The sequence below is a fragment of the Ambystoma mexicanum genome, chromosome 6q, assembly GCF_040938575.1.
Source record: "Ambystoma mexicanum isolate Mex_15411 chromosome 6q, UKY_AmexF1_1, whole genome shotgun sequence".
NCBI classification, from domain to species: domain Eukaryota; kingdom Metazoa; phylum Chordata; class Amphibia; order Caudata; family Ambystomatidae; genus Ambystoma; species Ambystoma mexicanum.
This window is the reverse complement of record NC_090937.1, coordinates 21,244,113-21,271,296: the sequence shown is the minus strand read 5'-3', so window position 1 is coordinate 21,271,296 and position 27,184 is coordinate 21,244,113. Positions and strand designations below refer to the sequence as shown.

At 43.4% G+C, this 27,184-nt stretch overlaps 1 protein-coding gene across 2 annotated transcripts in view; it reads right to left on the bottom strand.

Moving 5' to 3' along the window:
- GPAT3 (glycerol-3-phosphate acyltransferase 3) overlaps positions 1–27,184 on the bottom strand; it is a 556,310-nt gene that overhangs the window by 220,891 nt on the left and 308,235 nt on the right. The window contains exons 4-5 of one of the 2 annotated variants that reach the window (XM_069630394.1): positions 23,946–24,020; positions 2,990–3,079 (exon numbers count right to left, since the gene is read on the bottom strand). In XM_069630394.1, coding sequence (XP_069486495.1) covers positions 2,990–3,079; positions 23,946–24,020 — 165 coding nt within the window. The remainder of the gene's footprint in view (positions 1–2,989; positions 3,080–23,945; positions 24,021–27,184) is intronic. The other variant, XM_069630395.1, reaches the window with a different exon arrangement.

Below are 27,184 nucleotides of genomic sequence, written 5' to 3'. Positions count from 1 at the left end.
TTATAAGTCAGTAGTATGATGAAAGAATTGCTCTCCCTGAAAGGTTATGCTCCATTAAGCTAAGGGTGTGAGTATCAGCATTCTACTTTATTGGATGATGCAGCCCTTATTTTGAAGGTCGTAGCAGCATAAACAATTTGCAAGCTTTGAGTCACTTGCCAAGACAAAGGGATTAGAGATAAATTACAAGGTTACCTGGAGAAGTCCTTAAAGTTACAATTCAGTAAAAATGGATCATGGTCTAGGGCAAGTAGAAAAGAGCACCCTGATCTTAACCCACAATACCTGTTCAGGGAGGACATGTGCCAATCACTGTGGTAATAATGCAATTAGTGCAACTTAAGACTAAGCGTCATTGTATGGGGCAGACATCTGGGGTCATTACAAGACCAAGCATTGGCCTGGTTGGAAAATCTGTTTTGAAGTTATTAGGCCTGTCAACGAGTACACCTAATTCGGCAATATGGCTGGAGCTAGATTGGATCAGCATTGAGCATTTGGCTGTACTAAAACCGGTATTAGAATGGGCATAGTTGATGGCAGCCCGCAGCATCTGTATAAAGGTTCTGTAAATCATGTTCTTATTACAGGCTAGCTAGGACATCACTGCGGCTCTGTACTCTGTAACTACGCCTCAGTTGTGATTTCACAGAACCTGCTGCTGGAGCCAGTATAGAGCAGAGCAGAATGCAAGCTGCCACTGCAGCACTTCGAGCCATGACAACCTTTTCAAATTCCTTTCTTGTAGAAAAGTGTTTTCAATTTACACCCATTAATTGATGAATAACTCTTTGTAATAGTGTTCATTTTGTGCACTTCTAGAGTTTAACACATGAGGAAGAATATGCATGTGACAAATAACTTCAAGCACAAATCGCTTTTAAATTCATTTTAATAGACTGCAAACTATTTTTCTGCAACACATTAGAGCAAGAGGCCCGGTATAATAGAGGATGACTGCATATGGTGTGCCCTTCTCTCTCTCCTTCTCTCTCTCCTTCTCTCCCTCCCCCTCCCTCCCTCCCTCCCTCTCCCTCCCTCCCTCTCCCTCTATCCCTCCCTCCCTCCCACGCTCAACAGGCCCAACACACTCTCACAATCAGTACCTCACCTACATGCTGCACCAACTCTTCACTTCACTTCACCATCCGTCCGTCCGTCTCCGTCAGCCTAGCCTCTCAGTCCACCAAAACGCCTCCTGGCCTCACCCCTACAACCAACACAGTTTCTCATTCACTCGTTTTATGCTGTTTGCTTCCTGGATCAATTCTCTGCTTCCATTGGTTCCAGCACTCACCTGATCCATGGGCCTATCTGTGGCGGGGTTACACAGACAGAGAGCTTTAAAATAATCCTCTTAGCATCACCCTCTTAATTTCCATTTGCAAAATAGCAGCCATGTGCTCAGGCTGTTAGTTTTCCTTGTGGTTTTCTTCATGTGCTAGGATGTTTTCCCTCCTATTCGGTTTGGTGGAGGTTTTCTGCATCCCACCTGCTCCTCCCTGCAATCCCTTCTCACTCACTATATTTTCTGTGGAGCCACAATTCGCCTGGGAACCATCTGGGTTAGGTCAGGTTTTAGGTATCCCCTGCATCTCATCTGGGTTTTCTTCGTTGTGCCCAGATGCATTCTGGGATTTGCTGTCCTGAAAAAAGACAAGATAACTCTGGGCAGAGACACTAGAGGGAGGCCTTGTGTGACAGAGGGTGGTCCCACATTAAAATTCTAGGCATGTGAGGGGCTTTTAGGGACTGGTGTTCCCCCACAAATCCGTTTCTCCACCTCCATGACGAGGGTGGCTCTGGCTTTCACCTTAGTAGGTCCCCTTCCCTATGTCAGGAGGGGTCCCTGCTCCCTGTTGTCAGGGACCAGTCCCAGGCACTGTCACACTTACTCTCAAGATCCCCCCACGGGTCAATGAATCCATCCTAATACTTTTAAAACAATTATTCCATTTGAGATTTAGTGGAACACCAAGGCTGCATAGATGTTTACCCCACCACACCGGTTTTCAAATAAAGGCGTTCAAATCCATTTTGATCTCATGTGTTAAGCAGGTCATTACAATACATTACAGGTCATGTAAACATGGTAAAACAACTTGCTTCAAAAATGCCACCTACACCTTCCCACATGCCACAGGCCAGGTGGGCTATGCATCATGTATTGACCTACTAGAAACCTACTCAGCCATTAAAGCTTGCTTCTACTGGACTTAGAAAACTACTGGCATCGCAGCTTCCTGAGCACCTCCTGACATACAAGTGGGAACCAGACACCAACCCTTGCACCTCCACCCCCTGGTTCCTCACTGGTTCGGCTAAGCTGAGACTGCTTACAGAGCAGGTTGTCCAAGACTCCTGCTCAGATGGTTTTGATGGTTTCAGTAAGAGCGGCAGAGTGCATGAGCATGTTCTGCTCCAATACAGTCAATCCCAACTGAAAACGCACACACGGCCGCCTTTAGGCTGTGAGGTCTATCAACATTCTAAGGAACTCTGCCCACTGGACTCTGCAAGTTAAACAGGTTCTCCCTCTTCCTGAAGACCATGATTTAAAGACAAACTGTACACCCGTTTCTTACATTCTACAGGTATTTCAACATTAATGCCACCAAAAAATGCCTCATTGAAATGAGGTCTTACAGAAACTGGGGACAAATGATTTCAATTATCACAAGACCACCATAGTGGGCTACATATCCTGTAAATAGATGTAATTGATTAGCAGCCTGCAAGAAATTACAAAGTGCCCAATACATATATGTGTATATATTTAATTTTGACGATTATTGAAATAGGTCTTCAGTCTGAACTTTGTGGACAGGTTGTAAAAGAAGCTAGAGCCAACACACTGAGAAAACGCAATGCCCTTTAACGGTAGCCAACCCTATGTTTGTAGCACAATCTTTGCTGTATGCTAGATCAATGCTAGCAGACAATCTGATACCATTACAACTGAATGTTAAACATCAGCTGCAGGACTCACCTGTTATGGTACTGAATAGCACTGGAAAGTGCTCTGGCACATATCCGACAGCAAGTCAGGTGGACCAACTCGCTCAGCCAATGTTTGAAACTGCAGGAAAGTAAACACAAAATGTACATATTCAACGTCATCCTTGCCACCTCGATATCAATGCCACATTTCGGAAAGGTACATTAGCCAGTGCATGCTAAGAACAAATACACATATGACACGTATTTCAGAGTAGTGTGCAACCAGAGGGCGAAGAAGAGAATCTTCCCCAGGGATGGTGTTATCATCTAGTGCAGCACAAAATGGCTGTCCAGAGAATCAAATAAAGCTGGTTCTTGGGCATCAGAATTGTGGCAATGCTAGATTCCTGCCTATGCCCCTTTAACCTTGGAGTTGGAGTTTGGGGCGCACAATATATCCCTTTATCTTGGGCAGCATACATGTTTGTACAAGTCCGAGGAGACAGGGAACATTATCAAAGGAACCGGAGCCAAGTAATATGGGTGTGGCAGAGGGCTCTCTTGTATGTTGCAGACGCATGCATGGGTATTCTGGGTACAACACAACTGCAGAGGGACAGAGAGGAAGAAGTCTGCCGGGTGGCGAGGCAATTTAGTGCACTCTGACACGTTCTTTGCCGCAAGGCAAGTTTGGTGTGCTGGAGTAAGGCTGTGTGATCTTACATTCCGATTCATATTCCCAGGCACGGCAGCAGCGACAAGTTAAACGAGTTAAACAAGATAACCAGCACCTAAATTACCCATTCTGACTTTCCTCTCAGCTTCAAAAGTTAAATAACTCCTAGAAATGCAGCGGCCTGCAATTTTGAGAACACACACTGTAAGGTTATTAGTCTAAAGTATGCCAATGCTCCACACAACAGAGTCAATGAGACGGCTGAGGTACACTGTGCAAGAAAGAACGCTTCCTCAACACCTGCATAGTTCCGAGACGAGCTATCTAGACTGACAGCAACAGCATAAAAATACATTCCTACAAATCTTCTGGGAAAGCAGACCAACACTTGACAAAGTTTAACAAAACGGTATTTTATTCCAGAAAATAGAAAGTTGACTTGCAATGTTACCAGGAACCTAGCTCTCCCATGTTGTAGACCTTGGTTCAGCCAGGTGGGTTGTGCCTCCATTATGATCAAGCCAGAGAGATACACCGACATTTTTAGGTCCTGAAAGCCAAAACCAACAGGTCCACCAACTATTTAATGTGGCAAGTATTTTCTATAAAATTGTGACAAAATCAAACGTTGATCTAGAGTAGTATCAGGTAGTAGGTGAGCCAGGAAAGTGAAGGGTATGAAAGGAGCTCTTCTCTGACTGGATCTCATATTTCTTCCACTTACTAATATACAGAATAGAGCATGGACTAGACACCCTTGCTAGTTCTGCAAAATAAGTATAGCGATACTTTTAGAGCTCGGTTCACGGCATCGAGGACAACTTTGCAAGGCAAGCTTACCCCTCCCGCACTTGATCACGCTTTAGAAACAGTGTGAGTAATGCATGGTTGGAAGAGTGGCTTGTGGATTATGTCAAACCTCCTGTGGTGCCAAGAGGATTTGGACTCCTCCACTTCATGTGAATAACTTTAGAAACGTTTGAAAGCATGGGCAATACTGTATTTCTCATTTTCAATGACATATTAAGACCTAGATGAATACATTTGCTCTCATGCTATGCCATGATGTTATGCAGTGTTTCCACATGTGGGCTTACACTATGTTGTATGATGTCCGACTTCATTAAGCTCAGTGGGGCCTATGCATATACAGTGAGACTAGGTGCTAGCAGGTGTTGCCATCTGCAATGGTATGAAGTACCGTAACTTGCTGTATTATTCAAGCCTCACCTTTTGCCTTTTTGATAGGCTGAGACACACTAGGGTATTCGGACCTACACTATGCTTAGTCTGATGTTTTAGATACATGCCAATGCCCAAGGATATCCTTAAGCATGCCCTACCATCACCTGCCTCTGAGAAAGCACAAGAAGGGGCACAGGGTTTTATCAAATAATCAAACTCTGCACCAAACCACAACACTGCACAGTGAAGTGGAATTTTCTGTATAATGCCTTGTGGTCCACTATAGAAAAAAAGTAAAGGTCAGACCATTTAATTGTATACCAGGGTTTTACTCCCTCCCGGAGGCTGTTCTAGTATGGCTCAGTTAGGGAGTTTCTTTATTACTAGCCATTCCCGTCATAACATACGTCATTGTAGCATATCTTAAAGGTAAATATTGGTCGGTAATTCATAGGGTCACATCTAACCCCCTTCTAAAATATCAGAATTACCTTCCAATCACTTCCAGGAAGGGGCGTAGGTCCCCGTGACTTATTAATTATCATTGAAAAGGCTAAACGTATAGGTAACCCTCTTCTTTTGACTTTGAAAGACATATTTGTATTAGATGAAATGAGAGGTATGTGTGGTATAAGGACAGTATCTAACTTCCACCGATTACACCAGCCTTTATAATTTGTCTTTGTAGATGCGTAATTGTCAATATGTTAGATTGCAGAGTCCCTGTGAAAGCATAAGATTGCATAGTAGCATAATTACAGCACCTACTTGCAGTTTTAGCTCATGAGATGCTATTTGTCCTACAGTGTTCGCTCTTTGGATACTGCAACGTTGAGCCAGTAATTAACGGTTCATCACACTGGAACCGCTGTGCCCTGTGTGAAGAGGATTGGGCATGGAAAGAAGTAATTTGAGATTATTCTGAATGTTTGCGATAGTGGAAGGTGAAGGTGACCGCGTGGAACCATGGTTTTTGTTTGTTAAAATGATAGATGATGTTGAAGTGGAAGGGCACACAGAGGTGCACTTTGACATTTGCAAAGCAGAGGGCAACCTAACACTGACTAATTTCATCAGCTGATTATGGAATCGTACCTACGTGTTTTATAAATATAGATGTTCTCCTTTTGTGTTGCTGTGACAAAATGACTTCTGCTCTACAGGAGTATAAGGATGCAAAGTGGCTACACTGCCCAGTCAGCCCCCACACTTATACAAAGCAACAGTGATCCATTTGAATGTAAAACAGGCACAGCCAAGAGATATGCCTCCTTTGCCTTTTGTGGTACGGTGAGCCGTGGGAAGGTTATACTCTCAGTAGGGCTGTGAACGTGATCCAGTAGCTGCCAAAACAGCCAAGTAACACATTCCAAAATAAAAGGACTGTAAAATCAAGGATCTATGAAAAATATATATACTATAAAGACACATTGTATGAATAACTATAAGAAAACACTACAAAAAAAACCACCCATGTAAAGAAAAGGCAGAGAAATTCAATATTTAACGGTGCAGCACTGAGTATTCGGCAGGAAGAAAAATCAGGCCAGAAACGCAATAGGGAATTTAAAAAGGATATGTTCTTGGTTGAAAAATGTGCAAAGGTTGTTAGCTAGGACCACAAAGAGTGGACCAAGGATAGAGGGCCAGTAAAAACTGCCTTAATCCAATTTACGGGGTCAACAGTGTTGAGCCGGGCTTCGTGCATTTGCAATTGCGAGGTCAAATCGGCAAAGGTGTCAGTATATAGTTTGGTTCATGCAAGAGCTCCTCTGTGGTTCCAGAGCAGTATCGAGTGGTGCAGTTGAGAATTCAACAGGAGCGGTTTGTTAACTGAGTATGTTTCGAGACAATGAGAAATGCAGGATCAGGTTGATGAATGATGCAATGAGTCAGTGATTTGAGTCAAGCTGTGATGTCAAGTCCTGGTGGTTTGATGCGGTGTCCCATGCAGCGATTCGGAAATGAGGGCATAGTGCGCCGGTGCTGGAGCATGGCAGGTGACGAGACACTGGTGGACTGCTATGACATTGAGCCGGTTTGATGATGGAAGAATGGTGGTGCCAATTCGCGCAAGTGCCAAAGGCAGCACTACCAGCTCCTGTTGACTTGGCAGCAACGAAGGTGGCTCAAAGGTAGATGGCAGTTCAGTGCGAAAAACAGGCATCCCGGCTGCTCTGGCTCTTGGGATGCTGTGAAACCCACTACAGCGGCTGTTGGGCCAGGTGTGTCCTTTCAGTCTCTATTCTCCCACTCTCGGGAGGGTTGCAGTAGAGTGGCAGGCTTTGGTCCTCAGCAAGAGTCATCCCCAATGTGCCCCAGGGCTTGATATTAAGCAAAGTTTGCCTCCATTTTAGAGCAATCCATCACGGAGGGCATTGAAAAGACAAACCCTCCCAAAAGAGGTCCGAAACAATTCTGCCTTACATTCTGAATGGTCCAAAAGTGAATCAGAGGAGGTGTGGGAGACTCATCTTTGTAGGCAAAAGCTCACAAGTGATTGGACAAAAGCAAGCCTGAATTAAGTGGTCTAACCCCTGTTCTTGCAGCAAGTGGGCCTTGCCTGCTTGCATCATACTCCAAGTGCTTGGTGCTAAAAGAAGTGAAGGTGATATGATGTAAGGAGAGGTACATAGAGAAAAGATGGTGGAACCCTTCGCCATGTGTGCTGTTCTCCCCCTGACATCCCTAACTCTGCCCCTTCTCAGACCCATAGCTTCAAAGACCCTTTGATATACAACATCATGGTGTGAGGCAAGTCCTGTTGTGTAGGGTGTGCCCTTTGATTCCAGTTTCCCAGGACAGCTCTTGCTGAACGTCTGTCTTGCTGCAGCAAGTTGCTAGCCAACCTCACAAAGGATCAAAAGAAGGCAGCCCCTACTTGCTCAACCTGCTGGGTGCAGCACAACCAGCCAGACTGGGGGAAATACACAATGCCCGTCCATGGCTGGGCTGGCTCATAGTGCTGACAGATGTATGATTCAGATTTAGGTGTGTCTTTAATAATTATAGAAAATACCAGCTACCATACCCCAAACTCAGGTACGTCTTAGGTTTAAAGATTATAACTGCCACCAGAATGATGATTTCTTGTAATTATGTGATTTGGGAACAAAGGTCCATATTTTAAATGCAGTCCATGCGCTAGAGTGACTTGGCTGTCACTGCAGCTGTCGAGAGGGCACCTGTGATCTCTAAACCTTCTCTGTGCTACTGGAGAGCAGGGGCCATAGATCTGGTACTGATGGAGCCGGGCACAATAGTGATTTTGGTATGGAGTTTGCAGAAGGGGGGGCAACTCTGGATATGAGGCCACCCTTTTGGAGATAGAATTACCCACATCCTTCTTAATACAGATCAGAAAAGTCAGGGCTTCGACACCCTTGCCAGATGGCAATCCTCTAAGTCCCCCAAATTTCAGTCAGAAGCAACTCTTGGCTCTGAGACTATACTAAGAACATTCATCCCATAATTTATTTATATATGGAACATTCATCCCATAATTTAATTATATATGTTAAAGTCCTAATGACAGAAGAGCAGCTGTACCAGTCTTACTACTGTGAAGATGGTGACTGGATTTAGATGTACTTCACTGTAAGATCTAAGACGTGTTGTTAACATTAGGTCTACAGTGGCAGTTAGGTGCTGGAGTAAGTTGGCAGGCCAATATTTTACTAGCTAGGAAATATCATTTTCTGTGTTGAGGTACACTAGTAAATGAGGACGGAAACAATAAAGATATCAAGTGGCTTTATTTTAAACTCAAACGTGATTTAGCAGTGGGAGACTTCTGTAAGAGCCAAAAAAGTACCAGTTGCCTTGCAAGCCTGCCATCCAAGACAATCTGTGTTATTATATAAAATGCTTCTTTTACATCCTTCATCTCTGCTACTTTGGAAGGTCAAATAAAGGCTAAACTGTGTTGTATATATGCCACAATCTTGTTTTAACAACAAGCTGGAAGTTTGTAGCGTAAAACGACATTTTCGGCTTAAAACTCCTTTGTATTCCGGGGTTTGTTTTCTGTTCAGAATGCGGAAAATGGAGATATAATGATGCTGGTTTGCAGAACGTATTGTAGACTATCAGGTTGTTTTAGTATGTACTTTTTCACTAAAAGGTAGGGGTTTGTTAGCACTGGCAGACCATTTGAGCTTCCGAATTATAAATGCAGCAATAAACGGCACCGTTTTTGGAACACTGCACAAACACAGTAGTCCACAATTTGCTTGTAGTAAACAAAACAAAAAAAGGGGAGGGGGGGAAATACTGATAAACACAGATTCTGAAAATTGTTAAAAACACTGGCATAAAACAACCACAGAATAAAGAAAATAATGAAACGGACAACCCTAAGCATTTAACATAAGCCTTCCTTTAGAAATTGTGTCTTATGCTATACTGGTCTAGCTTGGCTGAAAATTTTGCTACGTTAGCTTTGTTGATTATATTAGGAGGAACAACATTCCTGCAGCAATAGAGTGGTTGAAATTTAGGGATAAAATGGTGCAATAGTTTGGCTAAAAGAGAAGAGAGTTCCCCAACATCGCTTACTACACCTGTGCCATGTAGAACACAGAGTGGTAAGCTGAACAACCATTATTGCCTTACATGTTACCTGAATCCACGGACGTGCCAATTGAGATGATCTGATGGGTCCCGAAACACGGTGGGCTGCCTGTGGTAACTTGAATATGGCTACACTCCTTATTTTATTTGTACTTTAAAGTATTTCAATGCGGAGATGGTGCTGTATTACATAAACGCTTTGCCTTTTACTTGGTTTATTTGGGGAGGACTACCAAGAGATTACTGCTAGGAATGACCATGAATTAACTGAACACTGGATTGGCTACAACCCTTGAAATGGTTCAAACGCTTGCTTTTTCCAATGACTACATTGCACTAATACCTTACTTAATGAAAATGAAACAGATTCCTCCAACTCAAATTGCCTTAATAATCTTTAATATTTTAGAAATAGGGAATTGAGTAAAAACATTTCTTCAAAGAAAAGTCACACAAATAAGACTGCACACAATAAATGTTAACAGGTTATGGATAGCTAATTTCACAAAAAGATCCTACATGAATCCATAAGAAAACAATCAGAAACGTATGCCACACTACTATGCTTGTACATGGGCTTTACACTGCTGGCAGTCACTAAAGTCAATGTGGGTGGAATCAAGTGAAACGAGTTCTCATGCAGGGCAAGCAGAAATGCAAAGGCTACACAAAGCCCTGTGTGCAATGCCACAGTGGCCACTTTGCCTTAAGTCCTCTCGGTGGGAATGCTAGGACGCTGATGTTGTGTACACTTGTCCATGGGCTGCTTTCTGACTCCCTAGAGCTCATGTGGACAGTGGCTGCTGGCCACACAGAACTCTCAATTCCATTTGTATTATTGAACAAGTATCTTTCACTCGTTCCATACCACAAAGGGAGTTTGCAGTGCAATCTTCCCATTTGCAAATCTTAACATGTTTAGCATCTTTGTATATGCAAAGGCTATTTGTCACTCGACACAATGTTGTGTACGAGCCACGGCCAGTGCAAAACAGACACACCACAAAGCATGTGCAGCCCTGAGAAGGCTTCAGGGAGACCAGAGGGCCCGTGGCATTGATGGCATGGCTTCTTTGCGTTCAATGGGTGCTAAAGATCGCAGTCCCGCAGGATACAGTGAACATCTTCATGTGGGGATGGATGCCTGTCCACCCACATGATGTATACAAGCATGGAGAGGAAGCAGTGTAGAGAGTGCCTTGGCCACTTAACCCTGAATTCCAACAAAAGAGAAGCAGGAACAACCACTAGAAATGTGTAAAATAAATGTGTTTGTGTGCATGCATGGTATGCATGGGCTAGAGCTTGCCCAGGTGCGAGTTGGTTTGAGGGGAGGAAGTAAAGTGATCGTTTGTAGACTGAAATGAACGTTGAATTAACTAAGCATGAAAATATGTTTTACTGACCAATGCAGCTTTGAAAATGTATTTTTCCAATGCTAAGCTGTCATGGTTGGTAAAGGCGACAAGAGATTGTGTTTTTTAAATAGCAATGGGGTCTTATAATTGGCACAGTTAGCATAAAATCGTGCTATTTCAATGGCAATACTGGCATATATTGAGCATTGCCAGCCTGAAAGTGGGGCAACACTGGCATATTGTGTTCATAGGCCTAGTGATCTGCTTTTTCACCCTCGTCCCTAAACTGCCATAGATTGTTTGGACATGCTCGCTCTGGCAAATTCAGGCAAAACATGTATGCAATTCTCTTGTCACGAGTGCCTGTGAAAGGGGCTAGTGGGAGAAGGTGCAGGTCAGGTGAAGTCACAAGGCTTTAATACTGTGATAAATTAGCACCATAGGGGTCTCTGTGCACTCGTCTTGATGTTGGTGTATTGTGCCCTCGCCGTTGGTACCCAGACCTTAACAAGCAGAGGAAATGATGTAGTAAGGGGAGATGCGAAAACAGGTGAAATAAAGACAGGGATGGGGGTGATGTAGAAGGGGGAAAGGAAAATGTTGCGATTGCTTTTGTGAATCCATTCGGGGGGACCATAGATCTGGATTGCAGAAAGAAAGGAATGATCACACCTTGTCTGACATCAGAAGAATTGTCCACCTAAAGCAGTTCCTAGGGGCAGTAGCTAGTTGATAACATGTAGTTTTGGGGTGAGTGATGTGTTTGAGATGTGCCCCAGCCCCCTATTGAAAGTGTGGTGGTCTTTTTGACTCTCTGAAATTTGTACGATCTGAGAGTGCAGTTGTTGCCAGGTTCCTGTGCAGGGGACTATGTGTTAAATGACCATTACTATAAGACTGTGATGTGCTCATTACTGGTATAAGCACTTGATGCCACCGTGTACCCACATCGCACGAGTGAGAAGCTTGGAGGGAACCTTTGAGGCTGCACGCCAACATGGTAAACACCACTTTCTCCAAAAACATGCACTAAAGGGTCAATCAACCCCCAAATGGCCAGTAGTAGTAGGGAGACCCCTCCAGGCTAGGGTGGCTTTCCCTACGCAGCTTTCCTGCTGAGGTTACAGCCCTGAGGATGCCGAGAGCAGTCTTTGGCCCCTGCCAGCAAACAGTTTTGCATTCCTGGGGCATCGGGGAGACAAAGTCCCTCTTAGACAGTTGATAAGTTCGTCTTGAAATAATCTGCATACAATCCACCCCTTTCCAACCACTTGCCCGGAATGCAATTACCTAGTTGGGTAAACAGGTGGTGTTGGGATGGACACAGATAGTTTTGGGGGGGAAACGTCTCAGTTTACTGGACTGTCTGTTCTTTGTAGAGCACTGAGCAGTCTTCGGAACCAAAGTGTCAGAACAGGCTTTTAGCCCAAAGAAAAAAAGATTCCAGATGAGTGGGAGTGGAGAAAAAGGAGGTAACAAATACAGGACGAACAGGGAAGGACGAACTAGTAAGCAAAATACTGGGGTAGTAGTTTTGAAATGTTAGCTCATGGTGCTCTAATGAGCCTAGAACATGAAAGAATTGCACTGAAAGTGTAGATTAAGTTAAACAGTGGCCGTAGCTAAGGGAGAAATCATTTGAAGGCAGGTTGAATAGAGAATAACACACATTGTAGTGAAACAATGCCCGATGGATCAGAGATGTACCCATTGAACGAGGATGTCTTTTATTCCCAAAGCAGGATTCATTTCTTCTACAAAACTAACTCCAGAACATTAATTCTGGGACTGCCAAGCCTATTGGCCAGCAGTAGCCAAGCGAAGAAAAGAATCTTTGAAGGGAGAATATGGAGGGTGACAAACAGGGTAGGGAGGGAGAGAGAGATGGGCCAGATATCTGTCCCTATTTATGCAGCGACAGTCCTGTACCCTTTTGCACAAAATGGTCTAAGAATGGTTAGCACATCTTTGGCTCAGCAGTGGTCATCACATTCAGCCATCATCACTGCCACTGTGTCATCGTGAACCTGGGTGCGAAACCATGCAAAAGGAAAACAGAGCGACACGCTCGTATACTCACTGCCCAATACCCCAAATAGCCACCAACTTCCTGCTTCTGCACTACTATGGGTGCTTTGAAATGAACTGTGGCACCTCTGGGAGCAAAGCCCTGGATCGGGCTTCCTGGAAGATGCCGAGGGCTGCTGGCAACTTATATAGTGGTATGTGAATCAGGGCTCTTATTCTCTGCATACTCCAGCCTCCCACATCCTTCTCGACATGCAGTTAACTTGTTCTGGTAAAAGAGGGCAGCATGCAGATATTCAATCAGCAAGGGGTGGACGACTGCCCATCAGTGCATTTGCACCGTTTGGCCCTTTTCATGAACTCGAGTGCAGTTTAGATGCATCATTTACGTACTTGGGTGTTTTGGGGACTGTAACCGGTCCACTTCGAAAACTTTGTTGGCCTTTTATAGAGCAACAGTGTATTCATGTGAGAAAAATGAAAGAACATAATATGACAGGACATGAAGCAGCATAGTCTGCTTGTTAAAGAAAGCAGCACTATGTCCCAAGACAAAATAAAAGGGTAAATAAATAAACAAATCACTGAAAACTAAAAAGAGAAAAACTGCTATAAAAGCCAAACATGCAATTCGGTTTAGAAGCTTGTAATTGAAAAGTGAAGAATAAAAATGAGTATTGTGGCACAGGGTCAGGTAGAGATGAAGTGAGGAAGGACATGGACGTCCCAAGTGAGGTCTGGTGGTGGTGTAAACGAAGAACACCCTCAGTAGCTAAGGGAAGGCTAGCATCAAATATCACAATTTCAAGTTCGCATTGCCAGCAAAGATGCATTTAGCAACAAAGCCAACAGACCGAACTTTGCCCAGCATATCCCCGCAGTGTAAACATTACAAATGATAACATAGCCTGGAGTAGCATTCCAAGCCTAAGAAAGCCTAAAATGTTCAAAGTCTGTTAGAGCAAATATAGTATGGCATATCCTAGCAACAGCCCCATAGAAAACTGTGGCATAACAGACGAATACAAATTTACATCAGTATGACAGAGCCATATATGTAGCATGTCCCAAATAAGAGTTGTGGTGCCACACACGGGGGTCCACCCCATTTGCCCCTAGCTATTTTCCTTAATCTTCCTGTCCCTCCCTGCCTTTTTCACCTTCTGCCCCCAACTAAACTTCCTTTCAGTATGGAAATCCATCAGGATGGGGTCAGAAATTGGGGTTTCCACAAATGTATGACTACAAGCCATAAGATGCACATTAAAATCTGTCAAAACACAAATGATTTTGCCCCAGAGCTGCCACCAAGGGTTCGGCACTTCACCAGAAGCAGAATAGACTGCAATGCTGGCAGTAGATCACCTGGGACGTCTTTCAAACACATTAAAAACCCCGGAGGGATCAAATGAAAATGTTGATTACAGCAATGCCTATTTTACCCAAACCTCAACCGCTGTGGCAAATTCCATGTGGTAAACATTTAACAGCTATATCTAGTTGTACTTCTCAGTGTGTGTGCATGCAGCTGTTATCCAATAAATATTAGATAAACCACCAATTTACTCAAGTAAGAGAAGGTGCTGATTTTTTGTTAGAGTCTGTATTTTAGCAAAGATTTGATGTTACAAAAATTTACTAGGAATTGATCAATGGCTACGCTTCTTTATTAAGCAATGAGGCGCACAGGAGTCGTGCAATCAAACATTATATTTACAAAAAGCACTTCGTGTTAGCATCATCCAGGAAATAGGAAATATATATATTGTTCCCAACTTTGTGTAATTTGTCAGACATAGAACATGTGAACAGAGATACTCGTGTGAATTTACTGTGCTGTAACACACTTGCATTGCTCTGGTTGCTGAATCCGTCACTGCCCGATTCCCTTGGGGCTCTCTGTGGTGTGATTCTATGGGCCTTTGTATGGGGCCTGCCTGTCATGGTCTGGCATTAGTGACAAGGAGTTCAACCAACGGCACTGTGTCCTTGTGGCAAGTATTCCGTGAGGTCTAAAGAGTCTTTAGTTAGTATTTGTATGTCACATAAAAACTGACCACATCTCCACAAATTAATTTGAAATTTGAGCCAAATATCACTGCCCTAAAGAAGTGCTGGCTCATTCAGGGAAAAGACTGCTATGTTCCCACCACATCCTCCATTTCAATTCAGTACATGGCTAGGTGGTGGAGTTAAATCTTTCTCTGTTACCGAATGATAAAGGATGGCTGTACTTGACCTGGTGGGCATGTAGCCCAACTGCGAATATTCTGCTGTGTTTATAGGGAAAGGTAGAGGAGGGCATCACACATGTTCACTTTTTAAAGACCTGATTGAGGTAACGTGTAGGCTACTAATGGAAAAAGAGGAACTCGTCACTCAGTTGTAATGTTGCATGAAAGGGTATTAATTGTACACCACAATTATTTCACTTAACCAGATTTAAGGAAGTTAACAGCCTTTTGTGGACATATCTTTAATTAAAACACCATTTATTTAGGCCTTCACGTCTAAAGCATTTGCTTGCTTACATTTGGGTATCAAAATAAGTGTACATTTTAATAAAACACAGAAATTGTCCTTTTTGGAAATAAGAGCATATGCAAAGCAAGTTTTGAAGAAAAATGTTCATTTAGGTTCCCTTTCGTCTTCATGGTTATCAAACAAATTACAGTAATCAAAAAAGTAATCCATCATTAGAATTTGTCACTATGGGAATATATTGCTAACAGAAAAAAACAGGTACCTTGTGTCCAAGTTGTAAATTGAAATGCAAAATATAACGCATTACATTTTAGCAGAGCTACCCAGTTCCTTTTTTAAAGTTGCACATCAAAATGCAAGTATTTAGCAACAACGTTTCGAACAATCAACAATTTCGCCTTCACTCACCCCCAGACTTGACAGTTCTTCCTGCAGCAAGGAACAATACATGTGTGCACGAGGGGGAGGGAGAGAGGGAGCCAGCGCGCAAGAGGGGGAGAGAGGGAGCCAGCGCGCAAGAGGGGGAGAGAGGGAGCCAGCATGCAAGAGGGGGAGAGAGGGAGCCAGCGCGCAAGAGGGGGTGAGAGAGAGAGCAAGAGAACCAGCGCACTAGAGAGAGAACAAGAGAACCAGCGCACTAGAGAGAGAGCAAGAGAACCAGCGCACTAGAGAGAGAGCAAGAGAACCAGCGCACTAGAGAGAGAGCAAGAGAACCAGCGCACTAGAGAGAGAGCAAGAGAACCAGCGCACTAGAGAGAGAGCAAGAGAGCCAGGGCGCAAAGAGAGAGAGCCAGCGCGCAAAGAGAGAGAGCCAGCGGCCAAGGAGAGAGAGCCAGCGGCCAAGGAGAGAGAGCCAGCGGCCAAGGAGAGAGAGCCAGCGGCCAAGGAGAGAGAGCCAGCGGCCAAGGAGAGAGAGCCAGCGGCCAAAGAGAGAGAGCCAGCGGCCAAAGAGAGAGAGCCAGCGGCCAAAGAGAGAGAGCCAGCGGCCAAAGAGAGAGCCAGCGGCCAAAGAGAGAGAGCCAGCGCCCAAAGAGAGAGCCAGCGCCCAAAGAGAGAGCCAGCGCACAAAGAGAGAGCCAGCGCACAAAGAGAGAGCCAGCGCACAAAGAGAGCGAGAGAGAGAGAGAGCCAGAACACAAAGAGCGAGAGAGCTAGCGCACAAAGAGAGCGAGAGAGCCAGCGGCGCAGAGAGAGAGAGAGAGAGAGAGAGAGATAGAGAGAGAGAGAGAGAGAGAGAGAGAGAGAGAGAGAGAGAGACACAGCGGCGCACAAAGAGAGAGAGAGAGCCAGCAGCACACAAAGAGAGCCAGCGAGAGAGCCAGCGGTGCACAAAGAGAGAGAGAGATCCAACAGCGCACCGAGAGCCAGCCTGCAAGAGAGCCAGCACGCAAGAGAGAGAGCCAGCGCGCAAGAGAGAGCCAGCGTGCAAAGAGGGTGCCAGCGTGCAAAGAGGGAGAAAGCCAGTGCGCAAGAGGGGGGAAAGCCAGCGTGCAAGAGGGGGAAAGCCAGTGTGCAGGAGGGGGAAAGCCAGCGCGCAAGAGGGGGAAAGCCAGCGCGCAAGAGGGGGAAAGCCAGCGCGCAAGAGGGAGAAAGCCAGCGCGCAAGAGGGAGAAAGCCAGCGCGCAAGAGGGAGAAAGCCAGCCTGCATGAGAGCCAGCACGCAAGAGAACAAGCGTGCAAGAGAGCCAGCGTGCAAGTGAGAGCGAGCCAGAGTGCAAACGAGACACAGCCAGCGTGCAAACGAGACAGAACCAGCGTGCAAGTGAGAGAGTGCCAGCGTGCAAGTGAGAGAGTGCCAGCATATGAAAGAGAAGTAGCCAGTGCACAAAAGTGAGAGAGACCACCAACATGTGAGAGCCAGCATGCAAGAGACCGATCCAGCATGTGAGAGAGAGCAAGCAAGACTGCCCAAAAAGAGAGGCAGAGCAAGGGCACGCAACAGGGAGCATGCAAGAGAGAGAGCATGTCCCACTGTGCAAGAGAAAGCATGCCAGCAGGCAAGAGAAAGGGAGCAAATGGGCAAGAGAAAAGGTGCCAGTGGGCAAGAAAGGGTGCCAGCGGGCAAGAGAAATGGTGCCAGTGGGCAAGAGAAAGGGTGCTCTCCCTACCTCTATATGAGAAGCTCTGGGCTCTACAAGAAAATCTTATCTATTGTAGTACTGCAGGTAGGTGACACAATTGTGCCTTTGATGATTGATTGATGATAGAAGCATGAATTTTGGCACACTTTTAGACCACACCCTACTGAATATTGTTGGCTATGAGTCAATCTCAGATTTTTCCTGTAACAATGTTGGCATTTAGATTCATAATTTGTGTAGATATTCATTGATCAATCATTTACTTGTGGTCATGCAACGCCTATAGTACACTTTAGAAGTATAAATGAAGCCCAATAGTAAATCAAGTTTTTTTTCTCCATAATTTATTGCAGTATATATAAATTCATTCAGACAAGGGAAGGAAAACAAAACCATTAACAGTTCATTGCTTATGTAGTGCACATATAGTGTCTTACATTACCGATCGTTAGGCTATTGAATGAACATTGATACTATTCCTCAAACAGAGTATTGGTAATAACCCCTCACCCCCTTATTTCAGTCAGTACAAAGAGCGCCACAAATACAAAGTGCAGTACACTGTAGGTCAGCCTTCCTACACTTACATTGTAGTGTGCAGCCTTTCTTGCAGCCACACCAAAAGAGTTCCCTGCAAGCTTGCGTAGCCTCTGGTAGAGTTGTCCAGGACATTTCCCATTTGCCATCCGCCTTCATCCTTCTTGCACCCCCAATCACTTGGCAATGGTAGCTGTGGTGTGGAGACCGTCATTTGGGCCCAGCAGTAACCAGCTTGGTAGACCACCCTTTTTGTATGCTGAATGAGCATATCTTGCGTGGGAGGTTGATTGTCAATGGCGTTAATTTTCGGAGTAAATAGGTGTTTTCTTGCCTCATTAACATGTTCATCACTGCTAGTATGGTCAAAACTACAAATCTCTCCAATTGCTTCAGCATTTACTCTACTGCCTGCTGACTAGACCTGTAAGCCAATCCACTAAAAGCTCAGGTGACATCTTCATATGCATTCCAGATGTCCCATGCAGTCCTCTTGCCTCTTCCTCCAAAAAAGGGCACAATGTCACACCCAGTTATTGCATGAACCTTCAGTAAGGCAGTACAACGATCAAGACCCAAAGCTCTTGATAACTCATGAGTGGCAAAGAACCGGAAATTCTTCCCAACTCCAAACGCGACCCATAGTTCCTCAATGTTCAGAGGTTGTGCAGATGTGATGGTGAGAACTACGTTGGAGTCCACAGTTTGTATTCCAGCTTTCTTATATCCTTGCTGCACAGAATCACATAAATGGAGTAGGATGCAAGTGTTTGCTTCTTCATGTGAGCATGGAGCCAGTATCTTGACGATTTATAGACAAAGCATTGGTACTATTTTTGGTAATTACTTGCTTGTTCGTGTCAATAGTTGTTAAAGTTTTTGCCAAGAAAGAGAACACATTGGTCTTATTTTCAGTAACCCCTAGAGAATCCTGCCAATTTTTAGGAAATGCATTTCTTGGTTGAGCAGGTTTCAGAACACCTTTTCCCCTTTTACAGCATGCATCAATCTTCAAGCTATCAGGCTTATACACATCCCAGATGATATCTAGCCTTGTAACATATTGAAGCGGAGATTTGCTGGCATAATCGTCAAATGTTTTCACAAATCCTGGTCACAGCATGTTGACAATTGCAGTGCCATCACGGATGGTCATTTGGACTGTTGGTTTGGAAGTAGTGTTTTTTCTAGTTGCGAGTTCTTCCAGGCAAAGCAATAAATAAGACTTTGTTTGGGTCCTTTTGTGTCTAATGAAATCATCCAGATCTCCATTACGGATCTGTGATGGAATATAGAGTCTAGAAAATAGCATGCAGTCATTCTTCAGCCATGTAATCATTAACGGTTTTTCACAAACTAGAGGACGGCTGCAGAGGTGGAGGTTATTCCGCTTAACAAGATCAGCGATCTGTTTAGTTTGATTAATGAACCTGTTGCTGACATATCTCATACTGGTCAACTCCATTTTTTTGAATATTTAGCAATGTATCTGCAACTGCTAGGTGGACTATATGTCTTCTGTCAAGTACCATTAGATCACAGGTGGTTTCACTAAATGGCTTTACCAGATCTTGTATTCCATGAGTAAGAGACTTGATATCTTTTGCAAAAGTCATCTGTAAATGCTTGTTGGCCTGTGGTGACGCTAATCTTTTTCCCCCGTCTCTTCGTATTTGTAGAATTAAATTCTTCAAATAAGCGGGCCATCTCAGGACCAGAGACCATCCAACGATGCGGACCTGTTGGGTTTTCTGTCAGGTCTACACCACTCCATCACTTTTGACTGATGCACCATGCTGTTCATTGGCCTGTTCAATGGCAATAGCAGAGAACACACGCTTTGAATGTTTTGTGACAAATGTTCATGAATTCTGCATAGGTGTTAAGGTGACGCTTTTTATGTAAAACCATATCACGCACATGGACAGGATTCCAATGTGGATAGTGAGTATGGTCCAAGGAAAAGAACCAGGACACAATCTTAGATAGCACCTCCAAATAAAGCTGAAAATCCCCTTCTCGTATCACTCTTACAAAAGTCATTGAAAGGAGTTCTTGTTTTGGACTGATATACCAAAATATAAATTGCGTACATACATCACTTCTTTCTTTACACCAGATTCTTCAAGGGACTTAACTTGGCTGCTATCCTCCATGTCTGTGCTATAGTCATTGTAGGCCTGCTGCAGAAGTAAATAGAGACTGCTGGTTGTAAATTAATGAGCCCTACGGGTACAAGTCACATGGTAACCTTTTATAAATAAATCCGCTTTTCCAACTGTGGTAATATCAGCCCGAAAAGTGTTCCAGGCCACCCACTTTCATCCAAGAATCTTGAAACCAGGGTCGGACTGGGACAAGAAATAGGCCCGGTCACCCAGAAAAAAAGCGGCCCACCCCTCGTCTCATGACCCTTGACCTCTAATGACATCACCAGAATTGAGGTCATTTGACCCCACCACAAAGTGACATCCCGGGAAGCGATGAAACACAACTTTTCACCCCTTGACAAAACAGGAAGTAGCATCAAATGGCTTTGTTCCTTTGTACACTACGAAAAATATTGTTATGATTTCACTAATGTGATATACATTTCATACAAGAATGGATCACCATATGTATCATTAATATCAGTGTGTATAGATCCATATTTTCAAATTACTGTGAATGCAAGCAGATATCCAAGGCCAAATGATAATCTGTTATTGTATAACGCTTAAGCTCTTTTTTTATAGAACAAATATGCATAAAATATAACCCAACTTGCTTTGGTACTCATTTATCGACCTAAGAAGGATAGAAGGCTTTTTGGAGAAAAAGCATTTGTTTTCAAATTATTTTTTTCCAAACTGGTCCAAGAGTGGACAGAAACCGGCCCCCACTCCCCAGGGACGATTTCGGTCTGGCCACGGGCCGAAAGGCAGAGGGGCCAATCCGACCCTGCTTGAAAGTACCATCTCAATATGCAGCCCACCAAATATTACAATGAATTGCAATGAGCTGTTGGCCACTTCAACTGGATTTGTTTTGCCAATGCGTAGAGTGGCTGGTCAAACCTAATTATTGGATTCGGTCCAGGATTAAGGCATTTAACTGCAGTCTTCACAATATCCACTGGATGGCAACTCATGGTCACTGACATATCATACTCGCAAAATTGAGGAAGCAGGGACGAAAGTGTTATTTCACAGTCTTTTTGAGTTTCTTCTTGTTGACTTGTGTGGTATGCTGCCCAGGATCCCCTTGTAGGTTGTCACTAGCCAGAACCTGTGTTACATGCTTCAGCCAGCTGTATTCTTTCACCATAGCTTGCGGCGTAACTTGGTAGTCAACTAAGTTCTCTTCTACCATTTGTAGAGGACAATCAGTTCTCATAGGAGGAAAAGAGGGCACTCCAGAAGATGTTTAGTTTCATTCTCAGCACAAAAATTTTTTAGTCATAGTCCAATCAGCCCCCATAAAATTATCTGAATGTTAAAATATTGATATTCCTGTGCCATGGAAAGAGTCATGAGCTGTGGTAGAGCTTGGATTGTGGTCTATTTTATCAGGCGCATTCGTCATGAAGAGCCCACCTTTTAACTGGAGAGGAATAATGGCATTTTTGGGTGATAGTGATGACATACTTCATTTTCATTGCCATGTTCTGCTGAGATGTTTAGCACATGGTCAAATTATATGCTTAACATCAGCTTGTGCAGGATTTCAACAAGTTCATGCTTGCGAGTTCTTGCATGAATTACATTACCCAAGTAGATAGGCAAACGAGTTTCCCTGTTCTCGGTTGTGCCTGAAGGCTCTTACAGACTCACACTTATGTTGTACATTAGTAACTGTGAAACAGTGAGGATTGGCTGTGGCATTGTTGAATAACTTGACTGTGCTTTAATGTTTGGGCAGTCTTTAAGAACCAGTGCCTACAGAGATGCTGGCACAGAGTCTGCCCGATACTTGTTTCCAAAACATCTGTTGAAGTGATGAACAGCGTCACTATCTGCATTGTATTCACATGCTTTGCTCAATGCAGATCCAATATCATCATTAAATATAATTATCATCTGAATGTCTTCCTTGGGTGCTTCCATGTCAGAAAAGCAAGGATTCTATATTTCAGTTTTGTGGCATGTATGTGTCCTGAAAGTTCACTGCCAAGTTGTTTTATCCTCATGCGGTACAAATATTGCATAGGTGAATACATTTAAATATGGGTGCAATTTCATTGTCCATTTGTGCATCTTCGATGCATGATACAAGTTCTACAAATGCAATACCATGGTTAATTTCTTCCATCTCAGTTTCTTGTGGTTTCTTTTGTCTCTTGCTCTATTATATAATATTAGGCAATGAATATGGTACATGGCATCTTGTGCAATAGGATCACCTGCACTCAGTTCAGCAAGCAGGGGTTTGTCTTCTAGTTTAAAGGCACAGTGATGATCATGAGTATCAAGGCCGAATATAGATCCTGGGACAGGCATGCAACAAAAAAACATAATTGTTTTGTATTCACAGAACTTTTTTCATGAACACTCAAACAGGTACATTTTGTGGATCTGTCAGCATTATCTGCTGGTGATATCTTCCTTTTCTCTGCTCTTTGCAGTTTTGTTTTATTGAACTGCAATCTACATGATTCATGAAACCGAGCTTTACCTCATACCAATGTTGCCTCGATACCTCCAACTTCATCTTCATCTAGGTGTGACAGATTAATTGTCCTTAGTAAACACCCAACATTACTAAACACCACAAGCAGATTGGATATTGTCTTATAACCAGGTCCCTTTGTATCATGTTTAGTCTCTGACGGACAGTGAAAAACCTCTGAATCTTCTCCTTGGCAGATGAAACACTTGTTCCACTCAGTTTCTGAGATTTGTCTAAAAGTATCGGTTTACAACGGATTAACCAGTTCATGTACTTTCTGCATATTTGCCATTTTCTTTTTCTTATTCTTAAATTGTCATACAAAGTTCTTAGTCGGTCAACAAAAAAATGATAATAAACGACTTTCTTTCACACCTTTGTTTTGTGTATGCATGTTTATGAACTAGTGGATGTTTTGCACACATTTATAACAAATTCACGGAAGATCACACTTAATATGGAAGTGACAGCCACAAATAACATATGCAAGAGCAGATTAACAATTTTCCGAGGCCGCCATTTTGAATGCCCGCCATTACCGTTACGGGGAAAATCTGGGATGGCCTAATAGCCAAAATAAAACATTTCCATATGTAGTATACGTACCACAGTTTCATGCTTCTATCATCAATAGCATAATTCTTCCAATTCTTCTTGCACGGGTACTATAACTCAGTAGCAATGTGCTCATCTTGGAAGCAAGCCAACGCAGAGCAACACAGGTTTGAATCCTGCATCTGCGCTTAGAAACCTCTTCGATATTAAGCATGGTATAAATAACCAAGTAAAATAACTATAATTATTCAATATTTCACCTATCTGCTGTACTACTGGGAGAGAACGCTGATTTAGGGAGGGAAAGTATTGCTAACTCAGAGCCTCTCTTTCCATGGACCAATCTGACTTTTTTTTAAGGTTCCAATATTGTGAAGTCTTTTTTCTCTTCCAACCTCTCTACATGTTCTTCCCCCTCCTCCCATCTATCTTAATCTACCCCACCCTTTCCCTTCTGTTCAATAGTCCTTTAAGATGGCAAGAAAGTAGCATTAAGTACTGTACAAGAAGACTATATACACATATAGAAGAAAAACTGGATTTGACCATCATTATGAGAGTGGCTCTACTAGAGCCAAAAGAGAGAAGACAAAAGAGAGAAGACAAAAGAGTACATGTGTTTTCTTAAGGAAGAAGGTAGTACAGCAGCTCGAAATGAATGCCTCATTATCAGGAAAGCAAATATTTACTGCCCATTTTCTGAAAGCTATGTGTGCATGTTTCAATTGTTCAAAAGCATGAACATTCATGGCTACAGATATTATAACTCAAGATTCTTTAAGTTGCAGCATGTTTCCCTTTCAATGTGCATGCATGACAAGGGACTGAGTTCCACACATTCTACTACTGCACCGAGACTAAAAGGTCAAGTGGAATGCTTACCTGCTGTTTGGCAGCTGCCCAACCAGTGTTGCTCCTATGATTAGAAAGGTGATCCCGATGGTGGCCAGGCTAATGCTGCAATACAAATGACAGGCGGTGACCCCAAAATCACAATCAGATGGACTTCCTAAGAGACATGCACACAAACTTCCGCCTCTACATTGCCCGTTTTTTATTCTCTTCAAATCTACGCCTTGACATCACATTTGGTGAATTTGATTTTTAGTTGATCCTGTGCCAATATTAGCCACTCGATGATGGGAAGTAATAACAGGCTGCTTAGGTGGAGTCAATTAGAAATGGATGGCGGTCTCGAATATAAAAGCTACATCAGCCATTTTCCAATGGCCTTTACATTTCACTAACTCAGTGGACCAACAGTTCCAGTAATCAAGAGGCCAAGCCCCATCAGGTTTTCAGAAGATGAATAGATAACGTAAATAATGTAAATAATACCCAGTCAGATTCACTGCATACAAATGTACTTCGTGTGAAGAGCCTGAAAACAAAGGATGGCCCTTGGTATCGAAGTACTGACTTGAAAAACCCAGCTAAACTAACTGTGTCTGGTATTTGCAATGACTAGCATAACACAAATTAGCACTTATCCACTAATCAGCATATCACGATCCTCATTCGTCACACAGTACTGCATTATTTACATATTTCCTCTATAGTACATTGGCCATGATTGCGGTAACAAATGTCTGTGTTCCCAATCTCTGACATTGTTAATGATGCCTTGTGTTTACCCAGTTAGTCCAACACAACCAGTAGTCGAAGTGGGTGGGAGCGGTGCTCCTCTACTTTTTTTTTTAATTAAGCTTCACTGTTCCTATACTTTTATTTTTAAAAAGAAACCGTTTCATTTTTAAATAAAAGTGTAAGAAGTTAAAACTTGCACTTCAGTGCACTGCATCAGGGGTAGGTGGGAGGGGTGGCCTTTAGCATGCCCTTAAGAGGTGCCAATGGTGGGTGATTAGAAAGGGCAGGGTGCGTAAAGCTGCATGCAGCTGGGGCAACGAATAAAGGTAATGGGGTTATTTAAAATGAATTTTGCATTTTCTTTCGCTGTTTCTTTCTGCCTTTACACAATGTTGGGGGTAGAATTGCAGAAAGGCGGGAACCAGGTGTGGGGTTTGTATTGGTGTGGGAGGGGGTGGGTTTTGTGGGGGGTGGGCCAGCAGGGACACAGTTCCACTACTTCTTTTCGTACACTTCGACAACCGAACACAACCGATTTTACATATGATCTGACACCAAATAAGAAACATCAACCAAACTAATTGTAAAAAAAAAAACAATCAAAGCCCTTCTAAGAAAAAGATAAAACAGAAATTGCCCCAAGCAAACATTAGAGTCATATACTTTTGCATCATTCAGGTTAACTTCTTGCATTCCAGTTCTCATTTGGGAGTATGAAAGCCAAAGGGGAAATAGACAGCATGCTGCAGTTGGCTGGTGTACAGATGACATTTCGAACTTCAGCAGCACCAGCACCAAGGCTATCCTGCCTAGAGGCACCGTTTCTGATAGCTTACCTAGAGGAGGTGGATTCACACATCACAGTTCTACAACAGTGCTTCCCAATAATAAGACTGTTGGATTCAGTCCTTCCCACCAAGAAGGGATAGCATGGTGGTCAGTCAAAAGGCCGAAAAAATAATACCGAATTACAAAAATCTCGAAAAAAAAATCTCGAAAAAAAAATATCGAATTATTTATTTATTTATTTATTTATTTATTTGTTTATATGTGTTTTTGGGGTCAGGTAAGTAAAAAAAAAGGGTTAAAATAAAACAAAAATAGGAAAAAAGGGGGGATGGGAGGGAACCCCCCATTTCGAAAAAAAAACATCATAAAAAAAAATTTGATTTTTTTTTTTCGGCCTTTTTTTCGAGATTTTTTTTTGTGGAGATTTTAAAGTTCGGTATTATCACAATAAACCGGATAGCATATCTGTGAGCCTAGGTAAAAACACTCTGCAAATAAGAGCATGTTACCAGGACCAGGACACAGACTAAGTCTCGTTGGCGGACAACACATTATGCAGATTTTAAAAGTTCAAAGGCAATACATTTTTTTCTGAAAACATTCTTATTGAAATGAGAGTCATAACGTTTAAAGTGTTTACTAAGAAGTGGATTTAGGGAGTTCATTCTTCCAAAAGCTACAGGTACTAAATAACAAGAGCTCCAATAAGATATCATGTATGTAGGCATCTAGAGCCAGTGTAAGGATTTATTGCACCACAGGCAAAGTGCCATTTTGAGGTCCACCACCCTTGGAGGAAAGATATTATTTGAGGTCAATGAGACCACACCATGGAGTTTCCCTGCTGTATTTGACAGCTGCTCAGAACCGTCTTATTGTCAAACTGGTCCTTTTGACATCCAACGCGTTGATTGCCCCTTTTGCGATTACCTCTGTAATTTTGTGTTTATCTGTGGTTACTAGTAGAACTGGTGTGAGAAAAACCCGACAGTAGCAACAGATGTTTACACTGATGGATGCAGTGTCTTGTGTGAGGAACCGGAGGGTGTCTTCACTGCTTTTCCCACTGGATCCTCTTCTAAGGTTGCCAGGGAAAGGCCATTGCTGTTGGATCGCGACCCTGGGGGTGGATATGCGAGGGAGGTTCACCTGGGTGGAGGGAAGTTGGGGAGTGGGGGAAGAGGACGCCCTTAGGTATGGTATGATATAGGAGTCATTTCTAACGCGCCTGTACCCAAGTGTTTCTAGGTGCAACAAGACAAGGTAGGGAAGACAGAGGGAGGACAAAACAAACGATCTTACTAGGCCTTGTGTCATTCAGATCGTGCAAGTGCAGGGGGGAGAGGGTGAGGGAGAGGAGAAGTGCCATCAAGTAAGTGGAGCCAGGCTCTGGGTAAGTGCAAGGAGTCAGGGGACTGTAGGGTTACAGATATAGCCCCAAATGCGTGGTAGGTCCGGAGGCAGTGCAGGGGCCACTGGTCATAGAGGAGCCAGGTGCCGATTGAGATTCTGAGGCTAGTGTAAGAAACCTGAAGGTGTCTCCATGACTAAACCCTGGTGATCTGTCATTGCAGTGGCCAGGACATGGCCATCGCTATTGGATCCAGTTCCTGTGGGTGGACCAGTGAGGGAGGATAACCTGGATGGTGGTCCTCAAGGAGTGGGACTGGGACACCGACGGGTGAGATGCGGTATACCCCTTCTTTCAACACCTTTTCTTCATCCTACCACGTCGGACATTAAAA